Here is a 16,565-nt window from a genome sequence, read left to right on the forward strand (position 1 = left end):
TGGGGATTTCCCCCCGGACGGGGATTTGAGCCCCCAAAAGCCGGACATGTCCGGGAAAATCCGGACGTATGGTAACCCTAGGTAAGTGTAGACAAGCCCTAAGACAATGGGCCAGATTCTGTGCTAACTTCCAGCCTGTGCAGGTTGACCAATGAAAGACGTGGAGCAGTGTAGTGGGGCGCTGCCCCACTCCCGCAGAACAGGGGTTGAAAGCAGTGAGAGCAGCTGAGGGAGTGGCTGACCACAGCTCTGGCCAGCTCAATCTGGGCCCAGCTGGCCCTTAGAAGAGGGCTGGTGGTCAGGAGCTGGAGGAGTCTCGCTCTTGCTCTGGAGAGGGGAGGACCTGGCTGCTGGGAGCTTAGGGTACTGGGAGTAGAGCAGGGCTGGGGAAAGGCAAGTGGAGCTGGGGAGCTCCAGCCTGGCAAACCCCCAGGCTGCAGGCCTTGCTAAAGGCCAAAGCAGGTACTGGGATTGCAGAGGGGCAGCCCAGAGATAGGCAGAGTCCAACCCCCTTGCTGATGATGAGTGGCCTTTACAGACTGCAGTCTGCCCCAGTGAGCGGGGGCTAGAGGACGACTGGCAGTAGCCACTGAGACAAGGTGGGTGAGAGGGTTGGGGGTTCCCCTGGGAGGGGAGACCCAGAGCGGGGGTACTGCAGGAGCAGAACCCAGAGGTAAAGGGCACTGGGGTCCGGGCAGGACACGGGGCCTGAGGCAGGTGAGCCACCGGCCAGCAGAGGGCGCTCCAGGCTGAAATTGAGCTAATTCCCAGGATAACCAGCAGGAGGTGCTGCGCCAGTGAGTCCCGCACCGCTACAATCAGGCACTTCTCTGTCCTCTGTCCTCCCACCACTATGGTTCCCTTCCCTCATTCTGTCTTCCCTCACCCTCAGACGTGGCTATTGCTCATGAGGAGAGATACCCACACTCCCGACTGTAGCTGCAGCATCCTGTCTCCAATAGTCGGCTGTCATGCAGACTGGAGCCCTCTAGTTAGCCACAAAATAGGGGAGAGCAAACTTCCCCTCCAAAATGTTCTCACTTCTGACCATGGCAGCTACCGGAACGGGTCAGAGGGCAGCTTCCATGCCTGCTTAATACACAACCTCCTGGGCGGGACTGGGATGGCACTGCCAGTTTGCTATAGCAGACATGTGATTTGGCTAATCACAAGAATCTGAAGTGAGACAATCTGCTTCACATTGGCCACTAGACAGCTTGCTGTCACCCAGACAACAGGCAGCCCCTAACGGCTTTCGAGAGATTCAAACCAGGGGGCTATAGCGGAAAGACTCTGTATCCCAACACTGCTCAGCTGGGTCATCCAATCCCCGGGCTCCGGGCTTTGTCTCTGGGTCCCTATTCATTTCTGCTCTCGGAGAAACCTCCTTCCTTACCCTCACCCACCTGCCCATTTCATTTTCTTACTCACCTACATCAGAGGGAGCTTGTGAGAACTAGCTATTACTGAGACAGGCCCCCCGCCTGCCCGCATAGCCCGGGGTGAGTTCAGAAGGCTGCCTGCACTGAGGTGTTGCAGGGGAACAAGCTGCCTGTAGTCCCTGCTTAGCCAAGGGAGCTAGAGCAGGCTGGCACAGCCTACGACGTGGGCAAGGCTGGCCAGTGAGTGGGCAGGACCATGGCAACCAGGAGACGTGCTGATTCCATTAATCTCGGGGCACTCCCCATCCGTGGGGCACCAGTGGCAACCCAGATCGCATTTAAAGCTGCCCTTCCTCTGCCAGTCCCTCCCCAAGCCCTCGCCTCAGGTGGTGGTGATGCAAGTTGGCACCACCTGCGCCTGCAGGATTGAAATAAGCTCAGCTCTTTAAAGTGCTTGAAAGCAAAGTGCCGTGTAAGAGCTATGCGTTACAATTAGAGCAGTATTGTACACAGTGAGACCTGTACACCACTAGACGAGACACCTGTGTCAGCCTCCCTCCTACCTTGGCCTTCTTCTCAGGCCGGATCTGGCCCATTTCTGTCAGACAGCTGAAGACTGACTGTTCTCGCAAGTCTTCTGGCTGTTCACAAGCCCACTGGAAGGAGTAGGTGGAATTGGTGGGGTTCACAAGCATGAAGGTCCTGGCCACAACAAACAGAAATTGCCATTAGAAAGGGAACAGTGAACAGCTCTGGGAGCTAGTGGCTTGGCTGCTCAGCAGACACCGGGCACTGCCAGCTCCTCCAAGGGAGGATTCCTTGGCACACCCCATCTACCTCCACTGCTATGGGCATGACAGCTCCATCCCATTACCGGTTCTGGAGTCCCCACAGCCCTCTGGGCTGGCTGGCTACCTTTATCCTCTGTAAACAGATACTGAGGTCAGCCCCATGCAAACCCTAGCACCAGAGTGGTGAGGGTAAAATCCAGCACAACAAGGCTCTTTAGAGCTCTCTAGAGGGGTTATTTCCTTCGCTGACCCAATCAAGTATTCAAAGAGTCAAAAAAAGAGGCCAATCCCGTGGAGAGAGAGCAGAGTTATACTGGACGACACCTATGGGCTGGGGACCAGCTACGTTTGTTGCAGGACCGGATGGTGGAAGCAAAGATGGCTAGTCTATGTTGCTCCTGTCTGCCCAGAGCCCCAAGTGCAGCTGTGCCACAAGGAGTTTAGAAGACTGGTCTCTGGCTGAGTTGTTGTGACTAGCCAGTAGTCAGCAAGTCAAGCCTTCTCCACGCTCACCTGCTGTTCCGAGCGTGCACTCCGACGGATGCAAACTCAATCACCCTGGTGTTGGGATCCAGCGCAGCCCCCCAGGGCCCTCGCAGCTCTGGGTTGCGCCTGTTTGCGGTGAGGTAGTCAGAGTCCTCCAGCTCGAAATGGCAGTATGGCAGGAGGCTTCTCCCCTTCACAGCCACTACGGGGCCTTGGTGATTGGGCTTCAGGTTGGGGATACTGAGAAGAAATGGACCAGTCAGTGTTATCAAAGGCAGCGGGGCAGCTTTATGGCTTTGCTGTACACAGCTTTCACGTCCTCTCTCTCAGTAGGTGTACCGAGCAGTGAATCAAATGGAAGCTCACTCTGTGGTGATGAGGCAGCAAAGGAGACACATGAATAGTAATTCCTCAGTGGGAGAAAAGTGGCACCTTTACTGATAAGCACACTGGAGGTCGTGCTGGTGACTCAATATGGCTAAGCCCTCACTAAGTTTCCATACTCATCCAAAAGCCAGTACGAGTGATCGAACTTCTTGGGGCTTAGGTGATTTCCCATACCCAAGGTAAATTAGTAACTCCACCAGAATGGTACAAGCCAGGCAAAGGGGCTGTGGGAGGACTGTGAATTACTTACCCTCCATCTCTGAAAGGCGGAATCCTACTTGTACCCAACCCCCATTTTAAACATTTTTTTAAAGTGAGTTTTCTCAGGTTCCCAAGAAGAAGGATTGCTAGGAAGAGATGGAATCCACCTAAAGAAGAGAGGGAAGAGCATCTTCGCAGGCAGGCTTGCTAACCTAGTGAGGAGGGCTTTAAACTAGGTTCGCTGGGGGATGGAGACCTAAGCCCAGAAGGAAGTGGGGGAGTGGGATACTGGGAGGAAACACAAGGAGGAGGGTGCAACAGGGGAGGCCTCCTAATTCATACTGAGAAAGTAGGGAATCGGCTAGTTATCTTTGGTCCTGCTTTGAGCAGGGGGTTGGACTAGATGACCTCCTGAGGTCCCTCCCAACCCTGATATTCTATGATTCTATTCGATGATTCTATGATCTTAGGTGCATGTACACAAATGCAAGAAGCCTGGGAAACAAGCAGGGAGAACTGGAAGTCCTGGCACAGTCATGGAACTATGATGTGATTGGAATAACAGACTTGGTGGGATAACTCACATGACTGGAGCACTGTCAGGATGGGTATAAACTGTTCAGGAAGGACAGGTATGTGAGGAAAGGTGGAGGAGTTGCATTGTATGTAAGGGAGAAGTATGATTGCTCAGAGATCCAGTATGAAACTGGAGAAAAGCCTGTTGAGAGTCTTTGGGTTAAGTTTAGAGGCGAGAGCAACAAGGGTGATGTCGTGGTGAGCATCTGCTATAGACCACCAGACCAGGAGGATGAGGTAGACGAGGCTTTCTTCGGACAACTAACAGAAGTTTCCAGATCACAGGTCCTGATATCTGCTGGGAAAGCAATACAGCAGTGCACAGACAATCCAGGAAGTTTTTGGAGAGTGTTGGGGACAACTTCCTGGTGAAAGTGCTGGAGGAACCAACTAGGGGCCATTCTCCTCTTGACCAGCTGCTCACAAACAGGGAAGAACTGGTAGGGGAAGTAGAAGTGGGTGGCAACCTGGGCAGTAGTGAGCATGAGATGGTTGAGTTCAGGATCCTGACAAAAGGAAGAAAGGAGAGCAGCAGAATATGGACCCTGGGCTTCAGAAAAACAGACTTTGACTCCTTCAGGGAACTGATGGATAGGATCCCCTGGGAGGCTAATACGAGGGGGAAAGGAGTGCAGAAACCATGTTGACTTTTGCCCAACAATTTATGTTTTTCTATGTGTCTGACAATTTTATTCTTTACTATTGTTTGAACTAATTTGCCCGGTACTGATGTTAGACTTACCGGTCTGTAATTGCTGGGATCACCTCTAGAGCCCTTTTTAAATATTGGCGTTACATTAGCCATCTTCCAGTCACTGGATACAGAAGCTGATTTAAAGGACAGGTTACAAACCCTAGTTAATAGTTCCGCAATTTCACATTTGAGTTCTTTCAGAACTCTTGGGTGAATGCCATCTGGTCCCAGTGACTTGTTACTGTTAAGTTTATCAATTAATTCCAATACCTCCTCTAATGACACTTCAATATATGACAATTCCTCAGATTTGTCACTTACAAAGGACAGCTCAGGTTTGGGAATCTCCCTAACATCCTCAGCCGTGAAGACTGAAGCAAAGAATTCATTTAGTTTCTCCGCAATGACTTTATCGTCTTTAAGTGCTCCTTTTATATCTCGATCGTCCAGGGGCCCCACTGGTTGTTTAGTAGGCTTCCTGCTTCTGATGTACTTAAAAAGCATTTTGTTATTACCTTTTGAGTTTTTGGCTAGCTGTTCTTCAAACTCCTTTTTGGCTTTTCTTATTACATTTTTACACTTAATTTGGCAGTGTTTATGCTCCTTTCTATTTACCTCACTAGGAGTTGACTTCCACTTTTAAAAAGATGCCTTTTTATCTCTCACTGCTTCTTTTACATGATTGTTAAGCCACAGTGGCTCTTTTTTAATTCTATTACTGTGTTTTTTAATTTGGGGTATACATTTAAGTTGGGCCTCTATTCTGGTGTCTGAAAAGTGTCCATGCAGTTTGCAGGGATTTCACTCTAGTCACTGCCTGTTAATTTCTGTTTAACTAACCCCCTCATTTTTGCATAGTTCCCCTTTCTGAAGTTAAATGCCACAGTGTTGGGCTGTTGAGATGTTCTTCCCACCACAGGAATGTTAAATGTTATTATATTACGGTCACTAATTCCAAGCGGTCTTGTTATAGTTACCTCCTGGACCAGCTCCTGCGCTCCACTCAGGACTAAATCAAGAATTGCCTCTCCCCTTGTGGGTTCCCCAGCTGCTCCAAGAAGCAGTCATTTAAAGTATCAAGAAATTTTGTCTCTGCATTTTGTCCTGAGGTGACATGTTCCCAGTCAATATGGGGATAAGTGAAACCCCCCACTATTATCGAGTTTTTTATTTTGATAGCCTCTCTAATTTCCCTTAGCATTTCATTGTCACTATCACTGTCCTGGTCAGGTGGTTGATAATAGATCCCTACTGTTATATTCTTATTAGAGCATGGAATTACTATCCATAGAGATTCTATGGAACATGTGGATTCATTTAAGATCTTTACTTCATTTGATTCAACATTTTCTTTCACATATAGTGCCACTCCCCTCCCCCTCTCCCTGCCCAACCTGTTCTGTCCTTCCGATATATTTTGTACCCTGGAATGATTGTGTCCCATTGATTGTCCCCACTCCACCAGGTTTCTGTGATGCCTATTATATCAATATTCTCCTTTAACATGAGGCACTCTAGTTCACACATCTTATTATTTAGACTTCTAGCATTTGTGTACAAGCACTTTAAAAAACTTGTCACTGTTTATTTGTCTGCCCTTTTCTGATGTGTCAGATTCTTTTTTATGTGAATGTTTCTCGTCTGATCTGGCCCTTACATTATCCTCCTCCATCCTCTGCTCCTGACTATAACCTGGAGATTCTCTATCATTAGACTCTCCCCTAAGAGAAGTCTCTGTCCGATCCACATGCTCCTCTGCAGAAATCGGCTTTCCCGCATCTCTTAGTTTAAAAACTGCTCTGCAACCTTTTAATGGTAAGTGCCAGCAGTCTGGATCCACTTTGGTTTAGGTGGAGCCCATCTCTCCTGTATAGGCTCCCCCCATCCCAAAAGTTTCCCCAGTTCCCAATAAATCGAAATCCCTCCTCCCTACACCATCGTCTCATCCACGCATTGAGACTCTGAAGCTCTGCCTGCCTACCTGGCCCTGTGCGTGGAACTGGGAGCATTTCTGAGAATGCCACCATAGAGGTCCTGGATTTCAGTCTCTTTCCTAGCAGCCTAGGAAATTTGGCCTCCAGGACATCTCTCCTACCCTTCCCTAGGTCATTGGTACCTACATGTACCATGATCACCGGCTCCTCCCCAGCACTACGCACAAGTCTATCTAGATGCCTCGAGAGATCTGCAACCTTTGCACCAGGCAGGCAAGTCACCATACGGTTCTCCCGGTTATCACAAACCCAGTCATGCCTGACCAACCTGATTGCCTTCTATGATTAGATAACTGGCTCTGTGAATATGGAGAAAGCGGTGGACGTGATATACCTTGACTTTAGCAAAGCTTTTGATACAGTCTCCCACAGTATTCTTGCCATCAAGTTAAGAAGTATGGATTGGATGAATGGACTATAAGGTGGGTGGAAAGCTGGCTAGATCGTCGGGTTCAACGGGTAGTGATCAACGGCTTGATGTCTAGTTGGCAGCCGATATCAAGCAGAGTGCCACAGGGGTCGGTCCTGGGGCCGGTTTTGTTCAAAATCTTCATTAATGATCTGGATGATGGCCTGGATTGCACCCTCAGCAAGTTTGCGGATGACACTAAGCTGGGGGGAGAGGTAGATAACTGGAGGGTAGGGATAAGGTCCAGAGTGACCTAGACAAATTAGAGGATTGGGCTAAAAGAAATCTGATGAGGTTCAACAAGGACAAGTGCAGAGTCCTGCACTTAGGACGGAAGAATCCCATGCACCGCTACAGGCTGGGGACCGACTGGATAAGCAGCAGTTCTGCAGAAAAGGACGTGGGGATTACAGTGGACGAGAAGCTGGATATGAGTCGACAGTGTGCCCTTGTTGCCAAGAAGGCTAATGGCATTTTGCTCTGTATAAGTAGGAACATTGCCAGCAGATCGAGGGATGTGATCATTCCCCTCTGTTCGGCATTGGTGAGGCCACATCTGGAGTACTGTGTCCAGTTTTGGGCCCCACACTACAGAAAGGATGTGGACAAATTGGAGAGAGTCCAGTGGAGGGCAATGAAAATGATAAGGGGGCTGGGGCACATGACTTATGAGGAGAGGCTGAGGGAACTGGGCTTATTTTGTCTGCAGAAGAGAAGAGTGAGGGGGGATTTGATAGCAGCCTTCAGCTACCTGAAAGGGGGTTCCAAAGAGGATGGATCTAGACTGTTCTCAGTGGTACCAGATGACAGAACAAGGAGTAATAGTCTCAAGTTGCAGTGGGGGAGGTCTAGGTTGGATATTAGGAAAAACTATTTCACTAGGAGGGTGGCGAAGCACTGGAATGGGTTACCTAGGGAAGTAGTGGAATCTCCATCCTTAGAGGTTTTTAAGGCCTGACTGGGATGACTTAGTTGGGATTGGTCCTGCTTTGACCAGGGGGTTGGACTAAATGACCTCCTGAGGTCTCTTCCAACCCTAATCTTCTATGATTCTATTTCATCACTGATCACCTCCCCTCCAGAACTAAACAGCCTAAGGGATCCTAAGGGATGGCACAGGTTTGGTCCCAGGGCTGATGGCTTCCAAGCTGGGCTTAAACAAAGCAGTAGGTTTTTGATGCCCCACCTTTCCTCGACTGCATTGTCGGCCCATCCATTTCAGGGAGCACCAAATCCCATTTACACCAAAGTACTTTGGACAATGATTCCCTGTTATTACCACTTGTCAAGATGCAATCCACCCCGAGTGCTTCCTACCTGCAGAGTAGGCGGCCCTCAAATTCTCCCACTTCCAGTGGGGAGAATTTCAACAGGAACTGCTGCTTCTTCCCGGCTGGGATGAGGCCACTGCTGGGTTCCATGGAGAATGGAGGGAGAGCAGCAAGAGCACACAGGAAGGATGAGACACTCTCCAGAACACTGCCTAGCTGGCTAGTGGGTCGACTGCATGGTATTTTGGTGGAGGCAGCAGATGTGGCAGATGGGAACTCTCCTGTGTTAAGGAATGGGTGGTTAGGTCAGTTTCACTGGATTTGTCTTTGAGGATGAAACCTCTTGTTCTGAGCCCAGACCCCCTGATTCAGTACGATGGACAGAAGGCCGAGGGGATTTGGTTTAAAGACCACACAAAGGCTATCCCCCTTCGCAAGCCCTTTCCAAGGATGATTCCAACCAGGGTTAGTGAAAGGTGTAATGTAGCTTCATGTCATCACTTCTGCACTGCCTCTTACTAACTCCTCATATGCTGAAAAAGACCTAGAAAAGTTCTATACAAGGGCATGAAATCAAAATGCTGAAAGACATCCCATCACGCTGGTCTGAATGCGGTGCCCAGAGACCACTGTGCCCAAAGCTATGTAAGTACCTATAAGGGCCATATCATGCCCCCATTTACATCCATGCCTGGTTAGCAGGGCAGAATGTGACTCATTGTGTGTAGGTGCTTTCAGCTGAAAAGGTAGGCAGACATTAAGTGATCAAGGAACAGCACTGGTGCATATTGCAGTGTCTGGTCTTCTCTTCCTCTGTTAATCAAGCTTCCACAGCCAGCCACAGCCATCAAACCACAAAGCAGGGGCATAATGGAACAGCACAATGGTCCAGAGCACCCTGATTCAGGGCATGGCCATTGCCAGATGTTAAATTCCTTCAGTACACCAATTTATACGTTACCCTGTGGGAGAATTTCCTTCCTGACCCATCTGGTGATGAGTTTATGCCTTGAGGCATGAGGATTGAGAGTGCTTAATTCCATCCTAGCTAATTTAACTGCTGGTGTTAGTTTTACTCATAAAAAGTCTGGTCCTTGTCCTTCTCCCCCTTTTGGTAGCTGGCTGCATAATATGCTGCACAGCAGCTGCAGACATGTTAAAGATGCACAGAAGCATTTAGCAAAGCACCCTCATGCCTCAGAGAGAGCAGGCTAGGCCATGTTGGACGAGAGCATCACATAATTGAACAGACCCTGCTGCTACACGTATGAGACCATCTTAAAAACAAAAATGCAGCTTTAATTACAAATACTTTTCCTCCTGCTTGCAAAATATGTCTATATTATGGCCCCAGTTCAACAAGGCTATTAAGCGTGTGCATAATATTAAGCATGTCTGTGTTTGAAGTTATGCACATGCTTAGGGGCCTTGTTGAATCAGGGTCTAAGAGGGGTGAAAACAATAATTCATCAATGTGTGTGTGGGGGGAGGAACAATACCAGAAAATGTGGAAATGGCAGAAGTGCTAAATGACTTTTTTGTTTCAGTTTTCACCAAAAAGGTTAGTAGTGATTGGACGTCTAACATAGTGAATACCAGTGAAAATGAGGTAGGATCAGAGGCTAAAATAGGGAAAGACTAAGTTAAAAATTACTTAGACAAGTTAGATATTTTCAAGTCATCAGAGCATGATGAAATACATCCTAGGATACTCAAGGGGCTGACTAAGGAGATGTCTGAGCCATTAGTGATTATCTTTGAAAAGTCATGGAAGACGGGAGAGATTTCAGAGGGCTGGAAAAGGGCAAATATAGTGCCAAGCTAGAAAAAGGGGACTAAGGACAACCTGGGGAATTACAGACCAGTCAGCTAAACTTCAGTACCCAGAAAGATAATGTGCAGGGGACTGGACTAGAAGACCTTTCGAGATCCCTTCCAGTCCTACAATTCTACGATTCCATATCTGTGTCATGAAATGCTGAGTGATGACTCAGAATCCAGGATGTGGGAAGGGGCTCCGGGCTGGGGCAGGGAGTTGGGGTGTAGGAGGGGGTGAGGGCTCCGGCTGGGGATGAGGGGTTTGGGGTGCAGGAGGGGGCTCCAGGCTGGGGGGTAGGGCTGAGGGATTTGGATTGTGGGAGGAGGCTTCAGGTTGAGGCAGGGGGTTGTGGTGCAGGAGTGGGTGATGGCTCTGGGGTGGGGCCGGGGATGAGGGGTTTGGGGCGTGGGGGGTCTCTGGGCTGGGGCAGGGGGTTAGGGTGCAGGGGGGGTTAGGGCTCTAGGCTGGGGATGCAGGCTCTGGGGTAGGACTGGAGATGAGGGGTTTGGGGTGCAGGAGAGGGTTCCGGGTTTGGGGGAGCTCAGGGCTGGAGCAGGGGGTTGGGGCTCGGGGTTGGGGCATGGACTTACCTCGGGCGGGTCCCAGTCAGTGGCACAGTGGGGCGAGCGGGGGACTAAGGCAGGCTCCCTGCCTGTCCTGGCACCATGCTGCGCTGTTCCCCGAAAGCAGCCAGCAGGTCGGGGTCCTAGGCTGGGGGCCAGGAGGCTCCACGCGCCGCTCGCATCCACAGGCACTGACTCCCGCCCCCAGCATGGAGCTGGTGCTCAGGGTGGGGGCAGCACGTGGAGCCCTGTGGCCCCCCGGCCTAGGACCTGGACCTGCTGGCCGCTTCCGGGGCGCAGCGCGGTGCCAGCCAGGGCAGGTAGGGACTAGCCTGCCTTAGCGCTGCAGCACTGCAGACCGCACTTTTAACAGCCCGGTCAGCGGTGCTGACCTGAGCCACCAGGGCCCCTTTTCGACCGGGTGTTCCAGTCGAAAACTGGACACCTGGTCACCCTACAGTGACCTTGATTCCATTACCCTGAGACTCTCCAACAGGACTCCCCCCATGCTCCCTTTTCAGCTCCTGACCCCCCACTCCCAACGTGTGGCTGACCTCTCTGACCTTTCCACAGCGCCCAGCAGCTCTGCCCTACCAGTTCTGGGCACTCTGAAGGTGGGGGAGCAGGAAAGAAAGCAATAACTCTTTATCCAAACCTGAAAGAAGCCACTTGCCTCAGGGTGATGGGGGAGGACATGGGGAAGGGAGCAGTGTTATGATGTCACCTTCAGAACTCTGCTGTGTTGGTGCCTCAGGCAGAGGCCCAGTCTGCTCCCTGAGCTGTAAAGCCCCTCTGGGTTACAGGAGGAAGCGGCTGTGGGGAGTGCCAGGTCGGGGGGAGGGAGGGCTGATTGCTATACCTTCAGGACAGTATGGCAACGGTTCTTCAGTAAAGTTGACTGCCCTTCTGCTGTCCTCCATGACCACCTTCCAGGAGTACTCCAGCGCCACATTCCCCTTATTGGACAGCTGGAACCTGCAAAGGGAGAAGAAATAATGTATCTAACAGAAGGGCTCAGCGAGCACTGAAAAAATCATCTAGGGTCAGATTCTGACACCCTGACACACGCTGAGTAGCACTTTGCTCTGCAAGCCGTGGCATCAATTGGAAGGGGTCCACAAGTGCTGTTCAGCTTGCGGAAGGGGAGCAGAATGTGGCCCACACATTTCAGCAGATGGTTCTACAGTGTATCCTGCCTGCCTGGAGTGAGGGGCCGGGGGGAATCCCTAGCACCACCCCACAGTATACCGGAGGGGCTGGCATTGGCGGCTTGTGACAGCAGAAGGATTTCTACTTCTGCGTCTTGCAACTGACAAACCTGTTACACATCTGGTAACTTTGGCATTTGCCGTCAGTGAAATAAGGCCTGTTTTTAGGACTGTGTAGTAATTTGGGCTGAATGCTGGCAGTGTAGTCAGGGTAAGAATCACTCCAGTGGGAGTTCTGAACATAAATGGCTTGTAGGCTTGGGCCCTGACTGGTACAGGAGCCACTCTATGGACCAAAATAAATGTAGTCAGTTCTCGGGAGGAGTGTGGCAACTATCTGGTGTCAGCAATACTGCACAGCACCTTGCTTTGTTTATTTCAGTGACACCAGGCTCTGTGAGGCAGAATGGGATCAAGGACGATTCCTCCAGTGCAAAGGAGGGAGCTGGGAGACAGAACGTAAATACCAGAACTGGGCTCTGGCCAGGACGTGGGATAATGTCTGGGCTCCAGAAGACAGTGCCATGGCCACCCTCGGGACTGAGACGTCTGACAGGCACCCAGAGCCCTGGCACAAGCAGTAGCAACTCTTTGGCCTCCTGGTGCTTATCAGCTGTCAGAAACAACAGCAAACAAACTAAACTACTTCCCGGAAGCTCCTGTCTAGGGACATCACAGGCTAATGTAAGAGCACTGAGCCGCCCACTGTCCCAGGGGGTTGGGAAGAAGAGCACTAACACCTGTAGCTTAGTAGTACTCTGGAGTGAGTTGGCCCTGGCTCTGTAATACCACTTCCTTCACTGGTAGAAGAGATGGTTACTCACCCTGTGCAGTAACTGAGGTTCTTCGAGATGTGTGCCTGTGGGTGCTCCACTTCAGGTGTTGGTGCGTCCCAGCACTGTTGATCAGAGATTTTCAGTAGCAGTGTCCATCTGAGTCGCACATGCGCAGTAGTCATCTCATGGCGCCATTGGCGCCTCTTCTAGTGCACGCGTGACCCGACCCCCTCAGTTCCTTCTCTACTGTAGAGTCCTTACTGCAAACTCTGAAGTAGAGGGGAGGAGGGTGGGTAGTGGAGCCCCCACAGGTGCACTCATCTCAAAAAACCTCAGTTACTGCACAGGGTGAGTAACCTCCTCTTCTTCTTCGAGTGATGTCCCTGTGGGTGCTCCACTTCAGGTGATTGTAGAGCAGTTGCCCCACTGTGGATGTAAGGGCTTCAGATTCGCTTGGGCCATTGAAGAGAGCATGGTGAGGCCTATTATAGCGTCTGACCTTGAGCTTTGAGTGATTGCATAATGGTTTGTGAACGTGTGCACAGAGGCCCAGGTAGTCACTCTGCATATGTCTATTATCGGTACGTTGTTCAAGAACTCTATGGACATTGCTATTGAGCATGTAGAGTGGAATCTGATCCCCTCTGGGGGATCTGTGTTATTCGTTCGATAACAGAGTTGGGTGCAGGTAAAGGTCCATTTAGATAGTCTCTGCATGGATATTGCGCTTCCCTTGGAGCACTCTGTTGTGGAAATAAAAAATCTAAGGATTTCCGGAAAGGCTTGGTTCTGTCTAAATAAAATGCTATTGCTCATCTGAAATCTAACATATGTAAGATAGACTCTTGTGAGCTACCATGTGGTTTGGGAGAAAACATAGGGAAGTGTATGGGTTGGCTTATATGGAAGGATGTTGATATTTTAGGTAAGAATTTCAGGTGTGGTCTCAATGTGACCTTGTCTTTAAAGAATATGATATAAGGGGGGCAGCCATGAGCACCCCTATCTCATTTACTCGTTGAGCGGAAGTGATTGTGACCAAGAATGCAATCTTCATCGATGGGTAAAGCAGGGAGCAGGGAGCTAAGGGCTCAAATGGGGGTCTAGTGAGGCATTTAAGCACTAGGTTTAATCCTATGCCGGTGTAGGTTGTCGGACTTCTGGGCAAATGTTCTGTATGCCAGTAAGGAAACAGTTGATGATTGGGTGTGCAAATATTGAGATTCCCTTGATCTTATGGTGAAAGGCTATAATAGCTGCGAAGTGTACTTTAATTGAGCTTGTTGAGAGACCCAATTTCTTCAGTTCTAGTATGTAGTCCAGCACTAATGGGAGTGGCGCTGTAACTGTGGTTAACTGTTTTTGTCGACACCATACTGAGAACCTTTTCCATTTTTGGAGGTAAGTATTGCTAGTGGTCCATCTCCTGCTATTTAGTAACGTGTTTAACTTGTTCTGAACAGGCTAATTCGTCATGTTGGAACCATGTAGGAGCCAGGCTTTTGGATTCGGGTGGAGAGTCCTGCCTTTGTTCTCTGAGAGGAGAGCTGCCCGCAGTGGAAGAGTTCATGGGGCACATACTGCCATGCGCATCAGGAAAGGGTACCAGATCTGCCTGGGCCACATTGGGACTATTAGTACGATGTGGGTCTTGTCAGCACGTATCTTCTGTATCACTCGTGAGATCAGTGGGTTCGGTGGAAATGCATACATGAGTGATGCGTCCCATGTGATGAGGAAGACATTCCCCAGTGACTGGGGTCCCAGTCCTGATCTTGAGCAAAAGAGTGGGCACTTGTGGTTTAGTGATGATGGAAACAGGTTGACGGGGGGAAGCCCCATCATTGAAATATTGACTGTAGGATTCAGTTATTTCCCATTCATGTTCCTGGGAAAACTGTCATGTTCTGGCATCTGGGGAGATAGGAGGCCAAGATGTTTACTTTGTGGTGTATGCACCAGTTCCACAGTTTCATGGCCTCGGTGCATAATGAGAAGGAGTGAGCTCCTCCTTGGTAACTGATATAGAACATGCATGTTATATTGTCGGTCATTATCCACTGACTGGTTCTTTATCCCTGGTAGGAAGTCCCTGCAGGCACTGCGTACTGCACGCAGCTCTAGTAGATTGATGTGTAGTCAGGTTTCCACTGCTGACTACCTGCCTTGAACAGTGAGTTGGTTCAGGTGGGCTCCCCGGCCTCTCAGTGAAGCGTCCGTCGTGATTATTATTGATGGTGGATCCTGCTGAAAGGGGATCCCCATGCACACATTCTCTGGTTTTGTCCACCATTGTAAGGAGACCAAGACTTTTGGTGGTGCTGTTAGTCTCTTGTTCAGGCTGTGTTTGCTGGGTATGTATACTAAGCTCAGCCAGCCTTGTGGGAAGCACATATGAAGTCTTGCATGTCTTACCACAAATATTGTGGCCATCATGTGACTTAATAGTTGTAAGCAGGTTCGTGCTGATGTTTGAGGGCTGTTGTTGACTACTTAGATGAGGCCGGTCAATGTTACGAATATGTTCAGGTAATGATACTCTGACCTGTGTGGAGTCAAGGTGTGCCCCAATGAAGTCCAGTTGTTGTACTGGAAGTAGGGTTGATTTTGTTCATTTATTTGTAACCCTAGATTCTGGAAGCGTGTGATAGTCTTCTGCACAATGTTTATCACTTCTTCTCGAGTCAGGCCTTTCAGTAGACAATCATCTACATATGGGAAAATCATTATCCCTTGTTTCCATATGTGTGCCGCCACTAGTGCAAGGGTTTTGGGAAAGACTCTTGGTGAGGTGGAGAGGCCGAAAGGTAGTACTCTCTATAAACAGTGATCACCCCCCACTGTGAACTGTAGAAACCGTCTATGAGGGGTGTGTATGATGATGTGAAAATATGCATCTTGTAGGTCGAGGGCTGAAAACCAGTTCCCGCTGTCTAGCACTGGTATTATTGTGGCCAGTGTGACCATCTTGAATCTTTGGGTTTGTAGAAATTTGTTGAGCTTTCTGAGATCCAGGATGGGTCTCCAGCCACCAGTTTTCTTCTGGGTCAAGAAATAGTGGGAGTAAAAACCCTTCCCTCTGTGTTGTGGGAGAGCTTGCTCCATGGCACCTAACTGTAGAAGATGGTTCACTTCCTGTCTTAAAAGGTGCTCATGAGAAGGGGCCCTGAAGAGTGACTGGGAAGGGGCTGAGGTAGAGGGGTGGGAGAGAAAGGGGATGGCCTGGCCCAATTTTATGATCTCCACCACCCATTGATCCATTGTTAGCGACGCCCAGACTTGGTAAAATGGGCGTAGTCGATGGTCAAAGAAACATGGTATTGGCGCTGTATAGTGGGGGAGGTCGTTCAGACCGCAGACCAAATATTCAAAACTGTTATTTGGAGGAAGCCAGTTGCGATGTTGAGGGCTGAGTTTGAGGTGTTCTCCAGCTCTGTAGTTGCTGTCTGTTTCTTTGTAGTTTGTATTGTCTTTGTTGTGGGCAATGTTTTTGTGTCCAAACCCACGGAAAATAAACAGAAATTGGACTTGTTTTAGGCTGAGTTGGCTAGTGTTGGCTAGTTTTTGGGCTTGCTAGGGCTTTTAAAGTAGCTTGTAACTGTTTGCTTCTTTTTTTTATTGGATCCCGGCCCCGCCCCACCCCCGGGCCCAGCCAATCAAAAAGCTTGAATGGTGATTGGCATTTGGCTCCAGCTGCTGCGTCGCCTGCGTGCCTGTGTGTGGTGACCTGCACATGGGGCGACATGACGTGCATGTGGACTGTGCTTTAAACAATTTGAAGTTCCTGGTTCTTGCCTGGCTCAGCCAGATATTAGCTCCCCAGAGGCAACAGCAAGGAAAGTAACCAACACCCAGCGGGGTGTCAAACAACCCATCAACAACCATTGTCCAGCAAGGGAGCTACAATTCAATGACTCACCTGCATGAGGCCAGGGGAATTGCTCAACCTTGCCTGGAGACTCAGCAATGCCCCCAGACATGCCTGGACTTGTGTTTTCCAAGCACATG

At 49.8% G+C, this 16,565-nt stretch overlaps 1 protein-coding gene across 1 annotated transcript in view; it reads right to left on the reverse strand.

Moving 5' to 3' along the window:
* The window catches only part of LOC113406944 (hydrocephalus-inducing protein homolog), a 359,446-nt gene that overhangs the window by 29,865 nt on the left and 313,016 nt on the right, over positions 1–16,565 (reverse strand). The window contains 4 exon segments of the mRNA XM_029912029.1: positions 1,946–2,084; positions 2,687–2,899; positions 8,238–8,472; positions 11,433–11,548. Coding sequence (XP_029767889.1) covers positions 1,946–2,084; positions 2,687–2,899; positions 8,238–8,472; positions 11,433–11,548 — 703 coding nt within the window.

This window comes from Terrapene carolina, unplaced genomic scaffold, assembly GCF_002925995.2.
Source record: "Terrapene carolina triunguis isolate 2854851 unplaced genomic scaffold, T_m_triunguis-2.0 Scaffold166, whole genome shotgun sequence".
NCBI classification, from domain to species: Eukaryota; Metazoa; Chordata; order Testudines; family Emydidae; genus Terrapene; species Terrapene triunguis.